This window comes from Lupinus angustifolius, chromosome LG17 (genome assembly GCF_001865875.1).
Source record: "Lupinus angustifolius cultivar Tanjil chromosome LG17, LupAngTanjil_v1.0, whole genome shotgun sequence".
NCBI classification, from domain to species: domain Eukaryota; kingdom Viridiplantae; phylum Streptophyta; class Magnoliopsida; order Fabales; family Fabaceae; genus Lupinus; species Lupinus angustifolius.
Genome location: NC_032025.1, coordinates 4613979 through 4633765, shown reverse-complemented (window position 1 = coordinate 4633765; position 19787 = coordinate 4613979). Strand labels below are relative to the sequence as shown.

The following is a 19787-nucleotide window of genomic DNA, read 5'->3' as shown; positions in this document are numbered from 1 at the left end:
TAAATTTTTTATATTTTTGAGGGACTAAACTATTAATTCGAAAAAATGATGGAGTAAAATGAATATTTACTTTTAATCTTATTCATCAATACATCTAAATAATTGAATAATGGACTAGTACATTATAAGAATTATATTATTAAAATAGAAAAATGTCGATACTAACTATCTTTATCACAATTTATTATATTAGGTTCTACTCTATAGAAAAAAGCAAATTTAGTAATTGAAATGCATGTAATTTTAATAATAAAATTAAAAATATTAAACATATCAATTATGATTTGATTCACAGTCTAATTAATTGTTATCGTTTCTTTTTATAAATCAAACATATTGTTTCCTTGAGTATATAATCTAACCCTTCAACAAATAACAACCATCATTCTCTTAGTTGCTATAATAAATTGGAATGCAAGTGAATGGGGAATTATACCAATCCGAAAAGTAAGAAAAATCCTGAACTAAAACATCAGTTGATATGACCTAATACGAATCTTAAACAGATCAAATAATGCACAAATGTCATACCTGCCCCAGTCAAATATTAAGGCATTATGATAAACTCTCTATACTTCAAGATTCCTATACTCTGAATATTAGTATTTCAAATTAACTGCTACATTATGCAAAATTCATATACTCTGAATATATGCATTTCAAATTAACTGTTGTCTTATTGTAGAAACTAACGTTTTGAACTTGAGAAACGAGGTTTTTATCTCTTCTTCAATACAGACAATGACTAGATTTTTCTTCTAGACATATTAATGTATCATGTCTTATCTTCATTCTCCACTCACTTTGTTCCTACTTAAGATCTATTTTCCATTTTATTTCTACATAATTTATTTTTAAGGGAGTGAGTCTTAATTAATGGACATCATTGACTAGTCCAAATCATGAATTGCTATAAGTTTTAGCTGATCGCACTTTATCTCCATCCTCTCTCTCTCCTTAATGGTATATAGTTATTCGTCCATAACCTAAGACTAGAGAGAATTGGCTACATGTCTGAGCTTCTTTTAAACTAGTCAAATTTAACCCATTTCCTTCTTTGAACTAGGGTAAGAACTAAGTACACATAGCATAATTTGATCAACCATTAAGGTCCATATACAAAGGTTTCATTCTATTCTCTCCCAAACCCATGTATAGTTACGTATCCTCAAAATCATTTTAGTGGAGAAACAATCTCTACAAACTTCTCTCTACTAAACCTCAATCAGTTACAGCTATAAATTAGTTTTGACCGTTGACCCCACAGTAGTGCTCCCATTATAAGGCCGTATGCTCAAGTACATGACCATTTGGGCTATGACCCACATTCACCAAATTACTAAATTGCTTTCTCCGTTTGTTATAAACGCACATTAGTCACTACATCTTATTCAATATGAAAGAGTTATGAAGTTTTTTTTTAATAATTTTACATGAACTAAAGATAATAGTTAATTTGATTCGTATCATTAAATTGGTCAATGATTATTGCAATTTTCTAAAATTACTTTCATAAATGAGACTAGTTCTTTTTTCTTTTTACTCAATTAATTATTTATAATTACTTTGATAATAATTTTTCTGGCACTACCAATAATATCTTTTCGCATTTTGGGCAAGAAACTAATTTCTTTTAGTGTGTAGTTATCTATCCCAATAAGTGTCATTTACAGGAATTGAACATTTTACCTTTTAATCATTATGAGAACTAATAGTATCGTACACTATTGAGCCACACTTTGTTGGTATTTTGATAATAAATTGAAAAGTCCTTGTTAATAAATTGAATGTACATAAAACTTTATGAAAAGTCCTTGTTAAAAATCAAAAGACGCTTTAAACAATGATAAAACAGAGGCAAGAATAGTTAAGGTTTTGAATATATAAGTGGACCCAAACAAGTTTCCGGGAGTGCTGCATGTAAGACAAGTGTGTGAAATGCACAAACCAAGCTTGAGGCCATTTTAGTAAATTAAATGAAATCCGAAACGAAACCTATCAAACAAATTCTTCAATTTTCCGCCATGCCGTATCTTTCGTTACATAGCCAAAAGTCACTTCTCACCATTTATTTATCCATATTTAATTAATTATTTTCTATTTTTTTATTTTCTTATATCTATAACTCTCATACACTACTTTTACGCTGAAACTCTTCATAGCTATCACTATTATATAACACTCTTCTTTTCTTATCTCTCTCCACTTCTCTTTCAACATCGTCTCTCCAACGCATCAAGCTTCTGAAATTACCCTATGCATCGTTCTTATCTTCCTCTAAGCTAAACACTTCGTTTTATTTCACTTGACTTTCATTTTGTTATTTTAAAAATATAGTACTGTACCCTATGGTGGAGGATAGTATAAGCTTTCAAACATCAAAGAGTAACGCCACTTAGCCTGGGACAAAGAGAGTGGTTATTTCAGTTTCGGGACCCTTATTGTAAGCAAAAAACACTGAAGCTGTTCTTGTTTCTTTCTTACATTTGAAAAACAAAAAAAACGAGATGTTGTTTATATAAAAACCGTTGATATTATCTCTGTTGTGTTGTCTTAGGTGTTCAGGAAAAAAAAACATTGATTCTGGGGAGTGAAACTTCATTTGCAACAAAATCAAAAATCAATGGCTCGTGCTACTAACTCTAACTGGTTATCGTTTTCATTATCCCCCATGGAAATGCTCAGGTCCTCTGAACCTCAGTTCATTCAATACGATGCTGCTTCAGCTCCGTCTCAATACTTTCTTGATAACTATTATGCCAATGGTGAGTTCACTACTTTCATTTTCAATAACACTAACACACCCACATGAAAAATCATCTTACAATGTTTTCATTTTTTCTTGGATTGATGGATTCCATTGTTCTAGTCATTTAATGCAAATGGGTTGATATAGTACATAATTTGTTTGAATAAAAATGTGATTTTTAATTTTCCTTAAAATGAAGCTAAACTAAACATGCATAGATTGTTGTATTTTTTTTCTGTTCACTACTAAATTTTCCATTGTTGTATATTTCTACTCATATTTTTTATTTTATTTTTTGCAGGGTGGGGGAACTCTAAGTCTCAGATGCTATACGGTGTTCAAATGGACCAAAACGACAGCAACAAGGAACAAGCACCGCCACAGGCAGTGCCGAAGCTAGAGGACTTTTTCGGAGATTCTTCCTCAATGATGCGCTACTCCGATAGCCAAACGGAGACTCCAGATTCCTCCCTTACCCACTCCTATGAGCACGGTGGCTCCTCCACTTACTTTAGTGGTGGCGACCACCAAGATCTGAAAGCCATTGCTGGCTTCCAAGCTTTCGCCACCAACTCGGGCTCCGAGGTGGATGACTCTGGTTCCATCGGAAAATCTCAACCCACTTGTAATGAGTTTGGAACTCATTCCATTGAATCCCCAGCAAGTGCTTTGGCCTTTTCTGGCCGATGCGGCAATGCCACGGATACTTTTTCCCTTGGCATTCCGGAGAGCTCAGAAAAGGCCGTAGCTGTGGTCACTTCAGTTACCCCTAAGAAGATCGCTGATACTTTTGGTCAGCGAACTTCAATCTATAGAGGAGTCACTAGGTATATCCTTTAATTTCCGTTATCTTTTATTTTCTCCATTTTGCTCATGTGAATGAATTGTTGCCATGTTTAAGTTTTTCAACCTTTTTCCCAATGAAATGAAAGCTAATTTCTCTTTTTCACACCAAAGCATCCTTTGGGTAAATTTTGGAAGTTGTAAAGTAGTAGCTCCTTTGTTACAGTTGTCATTTGTGAATATTGAGATTATGAATTAGTCATTGACCATGGTACAAAAATTGATTGGACATCTGTTGTCCGAAATCATTTCTGCTACTAATGATAATATATTATGTCAATTAGAAAATTTAAACTTTTATTATTTTTCTGATTTTTGTTGAACTAGATTTGAAATATGGTTTGTGATGGTTGATTTTCCGAACTTTTTGTCAATGTCTTGAATCTTAATTTTTTGGGTACCTTTCAGACACAGATGGACGGGTAGATATGAAGCGCATCTATGGGATAACAGCTGTAGAAGAGAGGGTCAAGCCAGGAAAGGGCGTCAAGGTTTATTATTTCTCTCTCTCTCTTTACATAAATTTTCTGATGTAAATAAATCAATAAGGACAAGAATAATTAATAAAATAAAGAAGAAATGGAATATAGTGAAAATGAGACACTGAAAAGTGGCTTGCATGCAATGAAGTAGCATTAATGGTTGGTTGGAGTGAGGTATAGGACACCTGGGTTTCTATTTCTCAGAGTCTTTTTTATGATTGACACTGATGGTATAGTATAGTATATAACACGTAGCAGTAGTAGTACCAACACTGGTGCTACTAGTAGTACTTGTTATTACTACCTATCATATCACTGTTTTGCTTTCAATTGATTTGATCCAATGTGCCGCCATTTTTCACCAACTGACTCGGGTGCCCTTTGCTTTCTTGTCTCCTTATACGTATTATTTGAGAAGACTTATCTTCTCTTTCTACACTGTCACAATGTCTAATGACTAATATCTATCTATTCTTCCTCATAATATCTGGTATATTGTTTCTGTTCAGATTCTCAGTTGAGGACTTTAACTTTTGCTTTTGCTTTTTGACCACATCACACCCTTATATTGAATTTTGTATTTTTTAGTTTGTACTTACTTACATTAAGTTGGTGGAGCGTACTCTACTGTTTGATGAAAGTTTTTTGACAGTGGCCCCTATCATGATATAATGTCATATTTTGTTCTGAAACAAACTCACGGGATTTCTTAGATATTATGTGCCAGAGACAAATAACTTCATCAAAATATACTATTGTAATGAATCACTTTATTGAATCAAAACTATATCCATAATTTAATTAATCAATGAGAAGCAGCCAATTCGGGATTTCTCTTTTCCACTTGTCTTTTCAGGTGCCCGGGATATGTCTTTGACTATATGATGTACATACTGGGATTTTTTAACATTTTTGTCTACATCAGAATAATTAATTTGAAACCAATTTTCCAACATATGGAATCAATTGTTTGGTAGATAATTTAATGTCATTAATAGTTTTTATTTTTTGTATAATTAGAATTTAAGTAGTTCTTGGATAAAAGAAAAGGAACAAAGATCATCTCTACCCAACGGTGTCTCATTCTCGCTCTCTAGCCAATCACATATTGCACGTGAATAAAAACAGAGGGTGGAATAAAAACAAAAATTAACATTCTAATGGGTTCGAGACGAGGAATGGAGATCACTATCCACAAGAAAAAGAGGGTGGAGTAGATGGATCTCATCCACTGTATAGTTGGTTTCTATATATCCTGGTAACTAAAAAGGACGTGAAAGAGAAAAACATAAAAAAGTTGCCTCTGCGCATGCACCTTTGCAATTGGCAAGCATATAATCACTTTTCTTTTGCTCATTTGCATTTTTAGATTAGCAAAGTAATTTTTGGCAGATAATTTTGACTATTCCATACATAAACTTATACACTTGGCTTTTCTTTTGCATGGAACGTGACTTGGTGCATTTGTTGATGTCATTCAACTTTTTCACTCTTATTCTACAGTGTATTTAGGTACGTAATGTTCAGTTAGTATTCTTGTTACAGAATACTTCTCATTTCTCAATCTATCTTAAGCTTTTGTGCACTTATATTATATATTGTACTAAAGGGATGATTGTATAATGTAGTAAAGTAATTGTCATTGTTATCAGGTGGATATGACAAGGAAGAGAAGGCGGCGAGAGCTTATGATTTGGCAGCTCTTAAGTATTGGGGTCCAGCCGCAACCACCAACTTCCCGGTAATTGTCACTTCTTGTTGTCTGTTTTGATCCATGTTAGTTGTTCTGCGTGCATGAAATGCTATAAATAATGAGGATTTCTACTCAAGGAGTAATGTTTAGTTCATATTTCTTGTAAGAAGTGTATGCTTTGTTTGGTTCATAAAAAGTTGATTCCAAGAAGCTGCATTAAGGATTTTCTGACCAATGTTGCTAGAAGAAAAATAAAGGAAGGGGAAATTAGCACTATGTATATTTTGTTTTGCATGTTTCTGTCAGTTGAAGGGGTAGAATAAGAGTTTACATAGTGATTAGAATTGCACCACTTAGCTTGTTTTTGTCTTATTTCTCAGGTTTCCACTTATTCAAAAGAAGTGGAGGAGATGAAACATGTAACAAAGCAAGAATTTATTGCATCATTACGAAGGTTTGTTTGATTGCTCTATGTACTTTTCAGCACTGTATTTTTTGCAAGCTGAAATTGGACTTCCCATTCTTGCAGGAAAAGTAGCGGTTTTTCTAGGGGAGCTTCCATGTACAGGGGTGTTACAAGGTTTGTGATCTAACATAGCATTATTTGATGCCTTGACATTTTGTTGCTATTGTGTAATTTGTATGTGTCACCTTTGGTCATGTGATTTATACTTCTTTGATCCTCCAGGCATCATCAACAGGGTCGATGGCAGGCAAGAATCGGCCGCGTTGCTGGAAACAAAGATCTATACTTGGGAACATTCGGTATATATTTTGGCGTCAATTGTGCGATTACGGTACATGATAAAGATGATAATACTAGATAGATTATGGCTATGGCATAATAGTTTTTTAAAGTGTTGCTGGCTTAGCTTTGGACAGTCCTTTTTGCATGATGTTACATCAGGGGATATGTAACATACAATACTTCTCTGTATAATTCTCTAATTTATCATTTCACATGGTGACAGCAACTGAAGAGGAAGCAGCAGAGGCATATGATATTGCAGCTATAAAATTTAGAGGTTCAAATGCTGTAACCAATTTTGAGATGAACAGATATGATGTGGAAGCTATAATGAATAGTTCACTTCCCGTTGGCGGGGCAGCAAAACGCTTGAAGCTTTCCCTAGAGTCGGAGCAGAAACAACAATCTCTGGGCAATTCTCAACAGCAGCAGCAACATCCTCAGTGTGGAAACATGAATAGCAGCATCAATTTCTCAGCCATTCATCAGCCAACTCTTTCTATCCCTCGTGGAATTCCGTACGATTCGTCAACAGCGTATTATCACCACAACCTCTTTCACCAGTATCAGCATCCTACCAATGGTGGCGCACCCGAATCTGGTGTAACTTCGATCAATACATCTGGGTTGAATACAGTGCCAGCAACAGCGGCACCTGAGTTCTTTACATGGACTCATCAGTCATATTGAATCTGATCAACTAGTCAGTCATCTGTTGCTAATTTCCTGCTTCTGCTAACAAAGGATCAAAAGCTGTAGTTCCAGCTTCTCTATAATTTAACCCTTTAGCTTCTAAGAAACAAAAATGAAGTTTTGGTGCAAAGGCTAGGAGTTTTAGTTACTGTAGGAATCTGGATTATGTAGCTAACTTCTCAAAAATTGAGTTATATTTTGAATCTTGCATTACAAGAATTCCCTAATGCTTCATAATGTGTAGCAGTAGTGTGATCATCTTTATTTCAATTACAAAATTGGCTTTAGTGTTAATTTAGCGCATTAACATTATTGTGTGGCACGCCATGCACTATACAACATTATCACACATCATCCAAATTCTGTCCTATAGGGTTAACATGTAACAAATAATTTGGATCTTTGGAATACAGCTGGGAATTATTAATATCTACCTGATATAAAGTTTTTTTTAACAATTTTTATTTTATTATCAAGTGCTAAGCATAAACATTTTTCCTACTAAATTAAGGGTACTAATAGATGATTATAAGAAGGGGGTGACGGAAAAGATATCAGCATGTTGGTTGTCATATACATACATATATATATATATACATACATATATATATATATATATATATATATATATATATATATATTAGTTTTGTTAGAACAACTTTCCATTTCATTGATAAAAGACTAATGTTTTGGAATATGATGAAAGGTTAAGCGGGAACCTTTGTACAACTATAATTGATGGTTAATTCCTATAACTTCCCTGAAAAGAGAGTAGAAGAAAGAAAAACAATACAGATAAAACATAATACAACATGTTGAAAAGTTTTATAGCATCACTCTATGGTATCAACAACTTCCCAAAGTGGTTGATTTTATGAATTGGATCAAACGATCAAAACTGGAGTAAGAAGAACCACCTGGACTTACACTCTTGTGGGCCAACATGGCCATTCTCTGAGCTGATATCTGAAACTCCTGTCTCTTATGGATCATAACATCATTAACCATCTTCTCCACAATATTTCTGTCACACATATCCTTCATGTCTAGCCCAAGTTTCCAAGCCTCACTTACAAACCTGCTATTAATCTGTTGATCTGCAAAGTAAGGCCAGCATATCATGGGTACCCCAGCTACTATACTCTCCAGGGTAGAATTCCAGCCATTGTGGGTCAAAAACCCACCAATGGCTTTGTGTTCCAACACCTCAACTTGTGGGGCCCACCCCACCATGAACCCCCTCTCCTTGGTCCCTTCCACCAACTCCTTTGGTATTTGAACTTCACTCTCTTTTCCTGAGAAAAAAAGTAATATTTGCAAATACTTACAATTTCAGGATCTGTTTATTTAACATGTTCTGATTTTCAAATACTTACAATTTTTGAAATTTTATTTTTATCAAGTAAAAAAATTGTGTGAAAAGAATTTATTTGGGCACATTAAATGAAAGGCATGGCATGAGGAATCCTCCCAATTATATACTTATTCTTCCATTTTCTCATGTGTTTTTAGCAAAATTATTGTTTTTCTTATTATACATATCTAACTAGCAAGTTATCCGTGCATTTACACGGGATGTTATTTTTTTGCCGCATGATTAAGAACACATATTACATGTTCATTTATGATTAAGAATATGTATGTTGACAACGATGGAGAAGTAATTCACATGTGAAAAGGGATTCAATCCCCTTTATTGTGATATGTAATTTTTTTATAGAATAAAAAACAAATGAGCTTATTAATTATTAGAATTAAATTGTACAATGAACAAAAATGAAAGATTGACATGTTTTGGAGGGAAAGTTTTGATTGAGAGATTAACACATGTCATGAGGGACCTTTATTTTTTATGAGAGGTTGACACATGTCATGAGGGCTTGAGAGATTGACACATGTCACGCGGGAGCTTTAGTTTTGATGAGAGATTGACACATATCATGATGGCTTGAGAGATTGACACATGTCATGTATGAGCTTTTTTTGTTTAATCATTAAAATTAAATTGTACAATGAACAAAAATGGAAGATTGACATATTTTGGAGGGAAAGTATTGATTGATTGAGAGATTGACACATGTTATGAGAGACCTTTAGTTTTGATGAGAGGTTGACACATGTCATGAGGACTTAGAGATTGACACATGCCATTAGAGAGTTTTTTTTTATTATATAGGTAATAGACTTCCATTCTCTACTTTGTTTCACCATTATTTTTCTTTCTCTCCACAATGATGATGAAAATGTAATTGATAAATGAGTAATTAATATAGTATTGAACTTTGAGAGTCACAATTAAATTAAATATGAACAGAAAAGTTCTGAAAAGATAACATAGAGACTAATACTTAAGTGGAACGGACAAAGGGACTAGACAAAGTAGGATTTTCAGTGAGTCCAATTGAAATTTATGAAACTTTGTTCATAACATTTATGTTTATTTCTAACATACCTTTGATCATAGAAAAAATACAGTAGAAAGGATTCAAATATGTAAACATGCAAATCTAGATCTCCTATAAAATCATCTAACAAAAAAGGCTCCTTAAGAAATGTTACTAGAATGGATAACTTTACCTGTCACCATGTCTGTTCTCATCACCCATAGGAACCTATTCTTGCTGTTAACCAAACCGTACCATATCTCCAAGAGCTTCTCCCGTGTAATAGTAGTGATACTACCAAAGCTCACATAAACCACAGATTTCAATGGTTGAGAGTCTAGCCATGCCATGCAGCTTCTATCCTCTTCCAAAAGGCTATTTGTGGAAGAATGAAGTGTTTGAGACTTTGTGGTTTTGTTGTTGGACTCTTGTATTCTAGTGTTCAAGTGTGCATGGAGAGGACCAATGGTGAAAAGTTGAGGAAATTGGAGACTTATGTTGGATAGAACAGGGCCTTCTAGATCCTCAAAGGTGTTAAGTATAAGGGCACTTGCTCTAAGGGATTCATGGGTTTGGGAGACAATAGATTTTAAGGGGATAGTTGGTTTCAAGAGATCATTTTCCCGACAAAAACTTGGGAGGTCACGACAACGGATCAAGGTTTCCATGCCGGGGATCCCAGTTATGATACGATCCATATCTTCATCCCCTAATTCAAGTTAAGGTCATTTTCCAAAGTTATTAGTGCTCACTAGTTACATATTCATTAATCATGATGCAACTTAGTTATTATTGGCAACCAGTTTATACAATATTATGTTGGGTGCCACTTATAGCAGCCAAAGTAAAATATAAATTAAACATATATTAACTTTATATTTTTTGGACAGATAATGTTGTAGTCATTATTTTAGTTACTTTGTCATTATTGAAATTCTCACAATGTATTGCAAACAAAGGGATGATGCAGTCATAATCTTGATTGCCAAACGGTTTAGCATGTTCAAGCATTGATTGAAAAGCCTTAGGAAAAAGAAAATAAATCCCTTGTACCAGTACCAGAAAGTGATAAATCTATCTTCATTATATCTACCTATAAATCAACATAACTATGAGTTTGGTCAGATCCTTCCATTAATTCATTTTACAAAATGTCAATTAGATCCCTAAGTTTATAGATCAGTGGTCAATTAGATCCCAACAAAAATATCTATAACATCGTTATATAAGAAATCACATTTGTTATTTCATACTAAGATTTTTGAGAGGTCCCATACAATCCTCAAATACACCAAAAAAGATTAGGTCATTCCCCATGTGGAAGGTAATACCTTTCATTATACAAAAAAAAGATTTGTATAATTTTAGAGATTTAGATGAAAAGTAAGGATTTTTTTTTTTTACAAGCATAAAATATACTAGCGACGTGACTTTGAAACATTTAATTTCCGTCTATGAATTCCAAAAAAATGTTGAAAAAGTATTAGTATACCTCTAATAGGAAGTTGGTTAGATTTGAAGAGATCAGGAACACAGAAATAAGACCAAAAGCAGCAAGCACTGACAGTACGAAAATGAATAACCGGTATCCCAACCTCACGTGCTACATCATTGGTAAGGCTTCCATAGAATCCATCTCCAATGAGGCAAGTAACTCTAGGGTTTTGTGACACCAAAATATCTTTCAAAAGAGGCTTAGCGTTCAAATTAACTGTAGTAAAAGTATCCACTACGTTCTCACCAGAACGAGGGTGGTTTTCTGGAAGCCCATCAGGGATGGTCTTGAATTGAAGCGTAGGGTAAGTTTCTGAAAAAGATTCAATGTTTCCGAAACGTTGGAGGCTATGGTGGATGAACTCAACGTTCAAGAAGGTTACATGGAGATTGTGAAGAGCAAGAAGCTTAGCAAGCTTGAGCATGGAGTTCACGTGACCTTGTGCTGGACATGGAAATATGAGCACGTGGGTATGACTAGAAGTGACGGATTTTTGTGGTTCTTTCATCGCCATTTCTTGTGTTGGATCGCTATATTACACACCATACTGTTTTTGTAGTAGTTAGTAGAGCACAACTGGAACGCAATAATTTGTGTGGCTGCTACTCATTTTTTTCTTCTGCTTTCATTATCTGTGTCTTTCATTATCTGTTATCATGATGCATGAACAGGTGTGAGTTTGGGAAGTCCCAAATTTGAAGTTGGTTTAACACACCGCTTCATTATGATGTAAGGTTAAAGACAAAAGTTCTATTCTAGAAACAAGCAACATACTTGTTTGAGACGGGTTGTTGTACATCTTAAAACAAATCACTCCTTATTCGGTGAAATAATTTTTGGTTAGAAAAATAAAAAACATGTTCAAACTATTAAGTTTTATGTAGAATGTTTGGGAGTGTTGTAAGAACAATGAATAAGGAATATAATATAGAAATCTTATTTTAGAAAATAGTATATTCATATATACTGTATCTCAAACTTTATCTTTCACAATGCATCATTTCTAATATTATTTTTATTCTTTCAATAATTAATATGTTATTATTCTTTATATATTATAAAAACACAATTTTGGTAGTTTTCTAATTTTAAAAAATTCAGAATATACAAAAATTCAGAATATTTAAAAAATTCAGAATATTCAAAAAATTCAGAATATTATAAACAGACAGTTTTTCCAGTTGATGTGACTAATCAATATTTTCTAATTAACAACTTTCAAAATAATATATAAAAAATAAATTAGCTTGTAAAAATATATAATCTCCATAACATGTATAAATATAAATTGTGTTAAAATATTCAATTTCTTATGTTTTTAATTTGAATAATAGTAAGGGGCAAAGATTAATGGAGGTGGGAAAGATTTGAATAATAAAAAAATATTTTTGAAAATTAAAATTAAAAATAAAGAAGTTTTTTGTACAATTAATTTTTATAATAGAGATTTCGAGTTTGGACTCTGACAGTCTAAAGTAATAATATAATTACGACTTATGATCACGAGTTCAAATTTAATAGTTTCTTCAATTCGGAAGAAAATTTAACATCCCTAATTCCCTATATGTCATTATATGGAGCCATGTTTTCAGGTTGGGTAAATAATATGCAAAAACCATTTTAGAAAAAAGTTATACTAGCCTTAATCGTTCAAATAGCACCATTTTTTTAAAAAAAATTCACCTAAAATCCATGAGCATAAAAAAGGCAGCTAACTTTCCCTGAGTAGGGGTGAGCATGAGCCAAATTGGACGAGTTAAGGGTTATCCTTACCCGACCCTAAATATTGGTCAGGTCATTGTTTTGAACTCAAACCCGACCCTAGATTCAAAGCTAACTCGACCCTAATATCGATCGAATCAACCTTTAAACCCAATCATAGATCCGATTAAATATAATACACACTCATTTGAGATAAAAAAATTTCAATATTATTTATTATTATGAATATGTAATTTGACATGATATATGAATATATATTATTAATCATGTATATATGATGAAAAATTAGAGAATCGGTGATATTTTCAACCAAACGGTATCATTACTCTGTTCACATTTGAATAGAAACACATACAAATATGATGAATGAGTTACTATGGGCTGGATCATGTATGGTCCCTATCCAACTCTAAATAATGATCAGTTCTATTTTTTGAACACGGACCTAGTCTTAGACTTCACCTTATTCGAGCATGATCATGATCAAACTGTGTCAAATGAACGGATAGGACCGGGTCCTACTCACCCCTAATTGAGTGCCACATCAGCAAGGTTCGAGATAATTATAAGAGAGTAGTAGTCCTTCAAGTTGGTGATGGGTTTGTTGGGGAGGATGATGGGTTATAAGCTAGTCAGGAAGTTGGAATCAGTTGGGATATGGCGATACCCAACTCTTCCATATCTAGACCTCATTCAATTTCAACTCACAGTCCATCCATGCTCCTCCTCTTTCATAAAGCCTCTGCCTATAAAATTGAAACTCGTACTGAGTCACAACTCAAGTATGTCAATCGGAAAAAATAGTATTGTAAACCAAAAGCTAATAAGACATGAAGTCATGAATGGATTATATTCATGAACACAAAATCAGTATAATAAGACAATTTAATCTAGATTTCACTAATTTGGTTTTAGCCACAACTAAAGGATTATTACAAAAGAATGCTCATTTACATGAAAATCCTACATCACCCGGGACACCACAAACAAATGCTCAATTCATCAAGCTTCCACCATCAACACATAACACATCATCCAAGTAACTTAGCTCCATGTATATATTGACTAATAGTAAACCTGAATCACAATTCACAAGCATCAACACAACAGATTCAACCCTGATAGTCATGAGAATTTGGAAGCAAAGCCTGGAATGCAGAAAAACTTATTTGAAGTATAGAATGCATTAGAACATTGTGATAAACAAATATAAATTCCAGCTTATTAACTAAAATATCTGGATTCTCAAACTGCTTCAAGTGTGGCTCACAAGAGTTGCAGAGAAAATTATATACTTCTGCCCTAGAAAATCTATGAAAGGAATGAAGAGAATAATCTGTGGTTGCTTAAGAAAATGTTTCAGTTTATTGAGTTACTTTTGTGGCCATACTAATCTCATCAGTATCATATGTCCATAAGAGTACAACATAGTTCAGATCAATGAGTAAATTGCTTGGCTATGTTTCTGTTGAACAGAAATGACTGAAATAGACACTCACATACTTAGGTCAACCACACAACTCCCTTAAGACAACATATGTTAGTTAATCTGTTCACAGAATCAGAATGAAAAAGCAAAAGGGTCAATTTCTTTGTGCCAAAAGCCTACTTATTAGCGGAAAACTGGAAACAGATTTTCCCTCTCTATTATTCGTTATAACTACTTGCATTAACTAAAGATACAAAGTTACAAACTTGAACGCGTATTTATGTATTTATATGAATTTCTCCTCGCCTAAGTATTAAGTAACTAATTCAAAACCAACAAGCCGCGACCAGAACACCACCGGCAAAAAAAATTACCTGGATAAAAAACCAAAAGGTTACATTCAACATAAAAACCTATGAATAAAATAAATGACAAAAAAATTATCATTTAAATCCAATAATGATCAATGACTCAATACCTTGGTCCACTAACATCTATTTAACAAAAGAAAGAATTAAAAAATACTATTTAATAGAAATTTGATATGCACAAGTTGAATTGAGTAACGTACCAAGAAAGATAACACATACAAAATTATCGACACAAAAACAATGCACCGGCATGTCTCAGTAAAATGTAGAATTCCATATCTCTTCTATTGAGGGTTTAGGTGATTCGAACAAAGGAATGCAATGCAAGCAATAATTTGATTAGTCAACAATCATTGCATTAAACTTCATTCAGTTCCTGCATTAACATAGAGTATGTCTCAGAATGTAAACAGCAACCCCTTTTCACCATAAGATTCAGTAATTCTGAGCATTGGTCAATATATCCCCTCCTAACTAAGCCATCAATCAAAACTTTCCAAGCTACCTCATCATAATTATACTCACAGCATAGCAGTTTCTGAAACACTGCCTCTGCCTTCTCTTTATTCCCATTTTCAAATAGCCCACAAATGAGAAGCTTATATGACTTTAGATGAGCTAAATGACTACACTCCATCATAGAATCTAGCAATCTCACTGCTTCCTCATACATTCCCAGCTTACAGCAACCACTAAGAAGAGAATTGTGAATATTTTCGGAGGGAGAGATTCCACTCTCTCCCATATGATGTAACAATCTGAAGGCTACGTCCAATTGTTCTACTTTGCAAAGTCCTTTAATAAGTTTGCTGTAAGTATTGACGTTAGGAACACAGCCATATTCTACCATTTTCTCAAGGAGAACATTTGTGATTTCGAAGTCAACTATCTTCCATAAATCAGCATCATTAGCTGAGATATTAGTTGAACATAAATCAACTCCCACAAGATTGCTTCCTTCTTCCTTATGTTTTTCATTTATTAGATGCTTCATTAGGATGGAATATGTTTGAAGAGAAGGCTCACAACCAGCATCAAACATGCGTTTGAGTACACCGAATGCACTATCTAATAGCCCCATACATACATATGCATTAATTAATAGATTATAGATCAAGGAGTCAAGCAATATGCCTTCATTTTTAATCTTGATCACCATATCCTCAGCATCCTGCAATCTTCCTTGTCTGCAATATGCCTTAACAAATGCAGTATATGTGACCACATTAGGCTGACATCCAGAAGAAATCATTTGGTGGAGAATCCTATTAGCATGGTCAAAGTCGTTTTGTTTCAACATTTCCTCAATGAGAATAGTGTATGTGTGAACAGTAGGCTTCACATCAAACTTTACCATGTCTTCCACCAATGACATTGCATCTTGCCCCTTCCCCTCTTTGCGCAAGCCATCTATCAATGCATTGAATGTGATTGAGTTTGGCAAACATTTCTCAGCAAGCATCTCTTTGAATAATAAATGGGCATCTTCAGTTTTCCCAGCTTTGCAGTACCCATCAATCAAGGCTGTATATATAACTTCATTTACTTCGATGTAATTTTCCTTGATGGACTCAAAGATTTGATGTGCTTTTTCAACGCTGCCCATTCTACAGAGGCAGTCGATAAAAGAACTAAAAGTCCAACAATCAGGACTGAAACCGTCTTTGATCATCAAATGATACAGCCGAGAAGCGCTATCTACTACACCTGCTTTACATAACCCATATATTAATGTGTTATATGTAATGCGGTTAGGCGACAGCTTACTTTGAAGCATTTTATTAAGCATCGCCATTGCCCTGTCCATGCTTTTGCTCTGACAAAATCCACAAATCAGTTCATTATACGTAGAAGCACTTGGACACACTTTATTTGACTTCATAAGATCCAAAATACCCATTGCATCATCCATCTTTCCCGGTTCACAATACCCAACAATCAAGGCATTGTACGGAACAACACTAGGAGGCATGCCTTTCTCCAGCATCCTATTCAACATTTTCATTGCCTCATCCATCCTGTCTTCCTTACAGAAGTAATCAATCAACACAGTATAAGTATAAACATTAGGCTCACAACCTGTTTGATCCATCTCCTCGAAAAACTTCAGAGCTTCTGTTTCCTTACCCGACTCACATAAAGCGTCTATGACAACTGTATAAGTACGAACTGTGGGAAAACAACCATCCTCCTTCATTTGCAAAAACAACTTGAGAGCCTCATCAAGTTGTCGATTTTCACAAAGGCCATGAATAATATTAGTATACGAAACCACGTTCCTCTGGCACCCCATTTCCGGTATCAACCGAAACACTCTATATGCTTTCTCCAAGGCACGATTTTTACAATAACCCAATATCAATGAAGTGTATGTAAATGTATCAGGACAAAAACCACCTTTAAATAACTTGGCAAAAATGTTTTCAGCCACAACCATGTTCCCTAACTTGCAATACACATTAAGCATTGTATTGAATGTAATCAAATTAGGCAAAACCTCATCATCCAATACCATCTCCTTATACAAAACCACCAATTCATCAATCATAACGAAATTCGACAAACACATTAAAAGCCTATTATATGAAGTAAGAGAAAGCTTAAACCCTAAACCCCCATCATGGTTTTGATTCAATTGGCGCAAGAGTTTGAGCACAAACCTTGCATCTTGGACGGAAGTGCAGGATTTGATCATGGAATTCCGAACATTCTCAGCAGCGTTGAGAAACCCGTTACGTAGAAGAATGAGTAATAAAGGGTGATAGGAATTTACAGTGTGGATATAAAAATGTTTTCTTTCGATCCATGTAAAAAAGTTCAAAGCGGTTAATGGGTCGAGGTTGTTGAAACTGAATAGGGAAGAAAAATGAGCTGGGGTCAAAAATGGAATAATAGATTCAAGGGAAGGGTGTTTTCGCCATTTGGGGCGAGAGAGGATAGTGAATAGTTGTGAAGTGAGGTTTTCGTCGTTGTTGTTGTTGTGGGGTTGTTGTGAGATTGAAGAGAAGGGTTTTGGAATGAGAAGGTAGTGATGATGGTGGTGGAGAAGAGAGAAAAGGGGTGTTGATTTTCTCATCTAAAAGCCATGAATGAACAAGAGTATGTATGAGGCTATGGCTTCCAAGAGCATGGAAGACGATGGTGAAAAGAGAGAATCAAATTCATTTGATGGGTTTGGTGTCAAAAGTGGGCTTCAAAACTTATACGGGCTTAGCTTTAATATCGTGGCTCCTCCTCAGCCATGCTTTTGGTGCTGCAATTGAAAAGGCTGATGTAGCCAACTATGATTTCTGCCGAAACATATTTTCATCCCACATAAATTGTCAATTTACTAATTTAGTCCTAGTTTCAATTTTTTATATAATGAAAGGTATTTTGTGTTTGTTTGATAATTGGATTTTGGAGGGGAATGAATAGAAATGAAAGGTTTGTGAGTCATCTCACAAGTGTATTTTATGGCTCCCAAGTCATCTATTTCCCCTCCAAAATTCAACTCTCAAACTAACTATTAAGGTAATTCTTTCGGAATGTGTAGATACTCTTCCTAATAAGTGTTACTAAAGAATCACACATTTGATACTTTGATATTTATGAATCTAGTTAGATATTATACCACTAAATCAATGTTTTGTTCGTATTTTAGGTTTAAATTTAATAATATATTCTTATAATATTTGTCAATTTCATCATTCTAGTAATGATATTAATTAGATTTAATATAAAAGACATTTGGTTATTCTTTTAAAGAGAAAGGTACATGTTTTGGTGGTGTAAAATGAATATATGACGAAATAGACATATTTCAACGCAAAACTAATTAAAATTGTTATGATTAAGGGGTTAAATTATAAATATATAAGACTAAAATGAAGTTTTATTTTGCGAGAGGACCAAATTGAAACATAAAATAGGATAAAAGACTGAATTAATAGTTTAACCTATGATTTTTTTTCTTACCAAAGTGGTAGTAATTAAGACTAGTTATTGAGTGTTTTATTGATTATTTTTTATTGTCATATATTTAATACTTCTATCCAAAACAATTGTGAATCTTTGAATAATATTCTTTATATATTCTTTGGATATTTATTCCAAGTATGACTTTCATTATCACGTTTATACGTATATATTATGAAGGTGCCAGTGAGTTACTAATTCAACTGGTAACAAATTTGGCCTTTTTTGAATAACATCTCGGTCTAAGTCTAGTAGATTATGGAGTTATACTTTACTTTCATTAAAGATTAAACTCCGATTTATCCGTTTTAATTAGAGGTGTTTAAGTAACATGAAATTGATTAGTAAATATTTAGAATACAGTAAAAACATAATATCTAAAATAGTAGATGGCAAAATACATTAATCAAATACATAAATCTAAATCATGACTAGTTTTTATATAGTTAAAATATTGTTCAATGTTGGTGAGTCTCCGGTTTCAGAATTTTGGTTTCTTTGTGGGAAATTTTGTAAAAAAAAAAATCCAATGATATGTAAATCATGTTGACTAGGATCAGTTGCCAAATGAAACAAGAGAAAGAATTATTTGAGAAACAAAGGACGCTAACATGATTTTGTGAATAGGCGACAATGTATTGAATATGTATTTATAGGTGTGGGACAAAATATATAATGGTCCAAAATAGGTCCACTTGCACCATATCTATTGTGCGAGTCCACTTTTACATCTGACGAGGGTTAGCATAATTAGGCGAGGAATTAATTTATGATTTAATATGTATATATTTTTACATTGTCATTAAATTACCCATCATTCATATGTTAACTATTATGGACTCTCCAACAAAATAATACAAATCAATAATAAATAATATGTTGATAATATAAAAAACTTATATTGACATTGCATATATTTAAAACTTTTTCTTGTATTACACGTTATATCTCAATGGCTCATATTTTATCATTGTGTTATTTTACTCTCACTCATAGGCCTCTTTCAATCCCTCAATCCTCTAATCATTTCTATTTTCTTAACTTTCTCAAATCTCCATAGATTCTGTGTAGTAAAAAATTGATTTGGAGGTGAAGATTGAACATTACATTTCATTTGTCTTTTATTTCTCCCATTTCAATTCATACTATTACTTTTAATTAAATTGCTCGAAAATGGAAAACTGTTATTATTTTTTTCAATTTCAAGTTAATCCATTAATT

At 33.5% G+C, this 19787-nt stretch overlaps 3 protein-coding genes across 4 annotated transcripts; 1 reads left to right on the top strand and 2 right to left on the bottom strand.

The window, feature by feature from the left end:
• On the bottom strand, nt 521–17832 carry LOC109331490 (pentatricopeptide repeat-containing protein At5g65560-like). Of its 2 annotated transcripts, XM_019566028.1 has the most exons (3): nt 14810–17832; nt 14501–14612; nt 521–531 (listed from the first exon to the last, which is right to left on the bottom strand). In XM_019566028.1, the coding sequence occupies exon 1, from the start codon at nt 17683–17685 to the stop codon at nt 14968–14970; it is 2718 nt and encodes a 905-aa protein (XP_019421573.1). In that variant the 5' UTR covers nt 17686–17832; the 3' UTR covers nt 521–531; nt 14501–14612; nt 14810–14967. The 2 variants fall into 2 exon arrangements, with proteins under 2 accessions (XP_019421573.1, XP_019421572.1); XM_019566027.1 differs by lacking the exon at nt 521–531 and having other exon boundaries at nt 14156–14612.
• On the top strand, nt 2177–7388 carry LOC109331491 (AP2-like ethylene-responsive transcription factor AIL6). Its single transcript, XM_019566029.1, has 10 exons — nt 2177–2443; nt 2558–2765; nt 3051–3576; nt 4001–4083; nt 5578–5586; nt 5727–5815; nt 6148–6221; nt 6297–6347; nt 6456–6532; nt 6739–7388. Exons 2-10 carry the CDS (start codon nt 2624–2626, stop codon nt 7203–7205), a joined length of 1518 nt encoding a protein of 505 aa, XP_019421574.1. The 5' UTR covers nt 2177–2443; nt 2558–2623; the 3' UTR covers nt 7206–7388.
• LOC109331492 (7-deoxyloganetic acid glucosyltransferase-like) lies at nt 7889–11717 on the bottom strand. The gene is made up of 3 exons (XM_019566030.1): nt 11085–11717; nt 9786–10301; nt 7889–8503 (listed from the first exon to the last, which is right to left on the bottom strand). The coding sequence occupies exons 1-3, from the start codon at nt 11599–11601 to the stop codon at nt 8055–8057; spliced, it is 1482 nt and encodes a 493-aa protein (XP_019421575.1). The 5' UTR covers nt 11602–11717; the 3' UTR covers nt 7889–8054.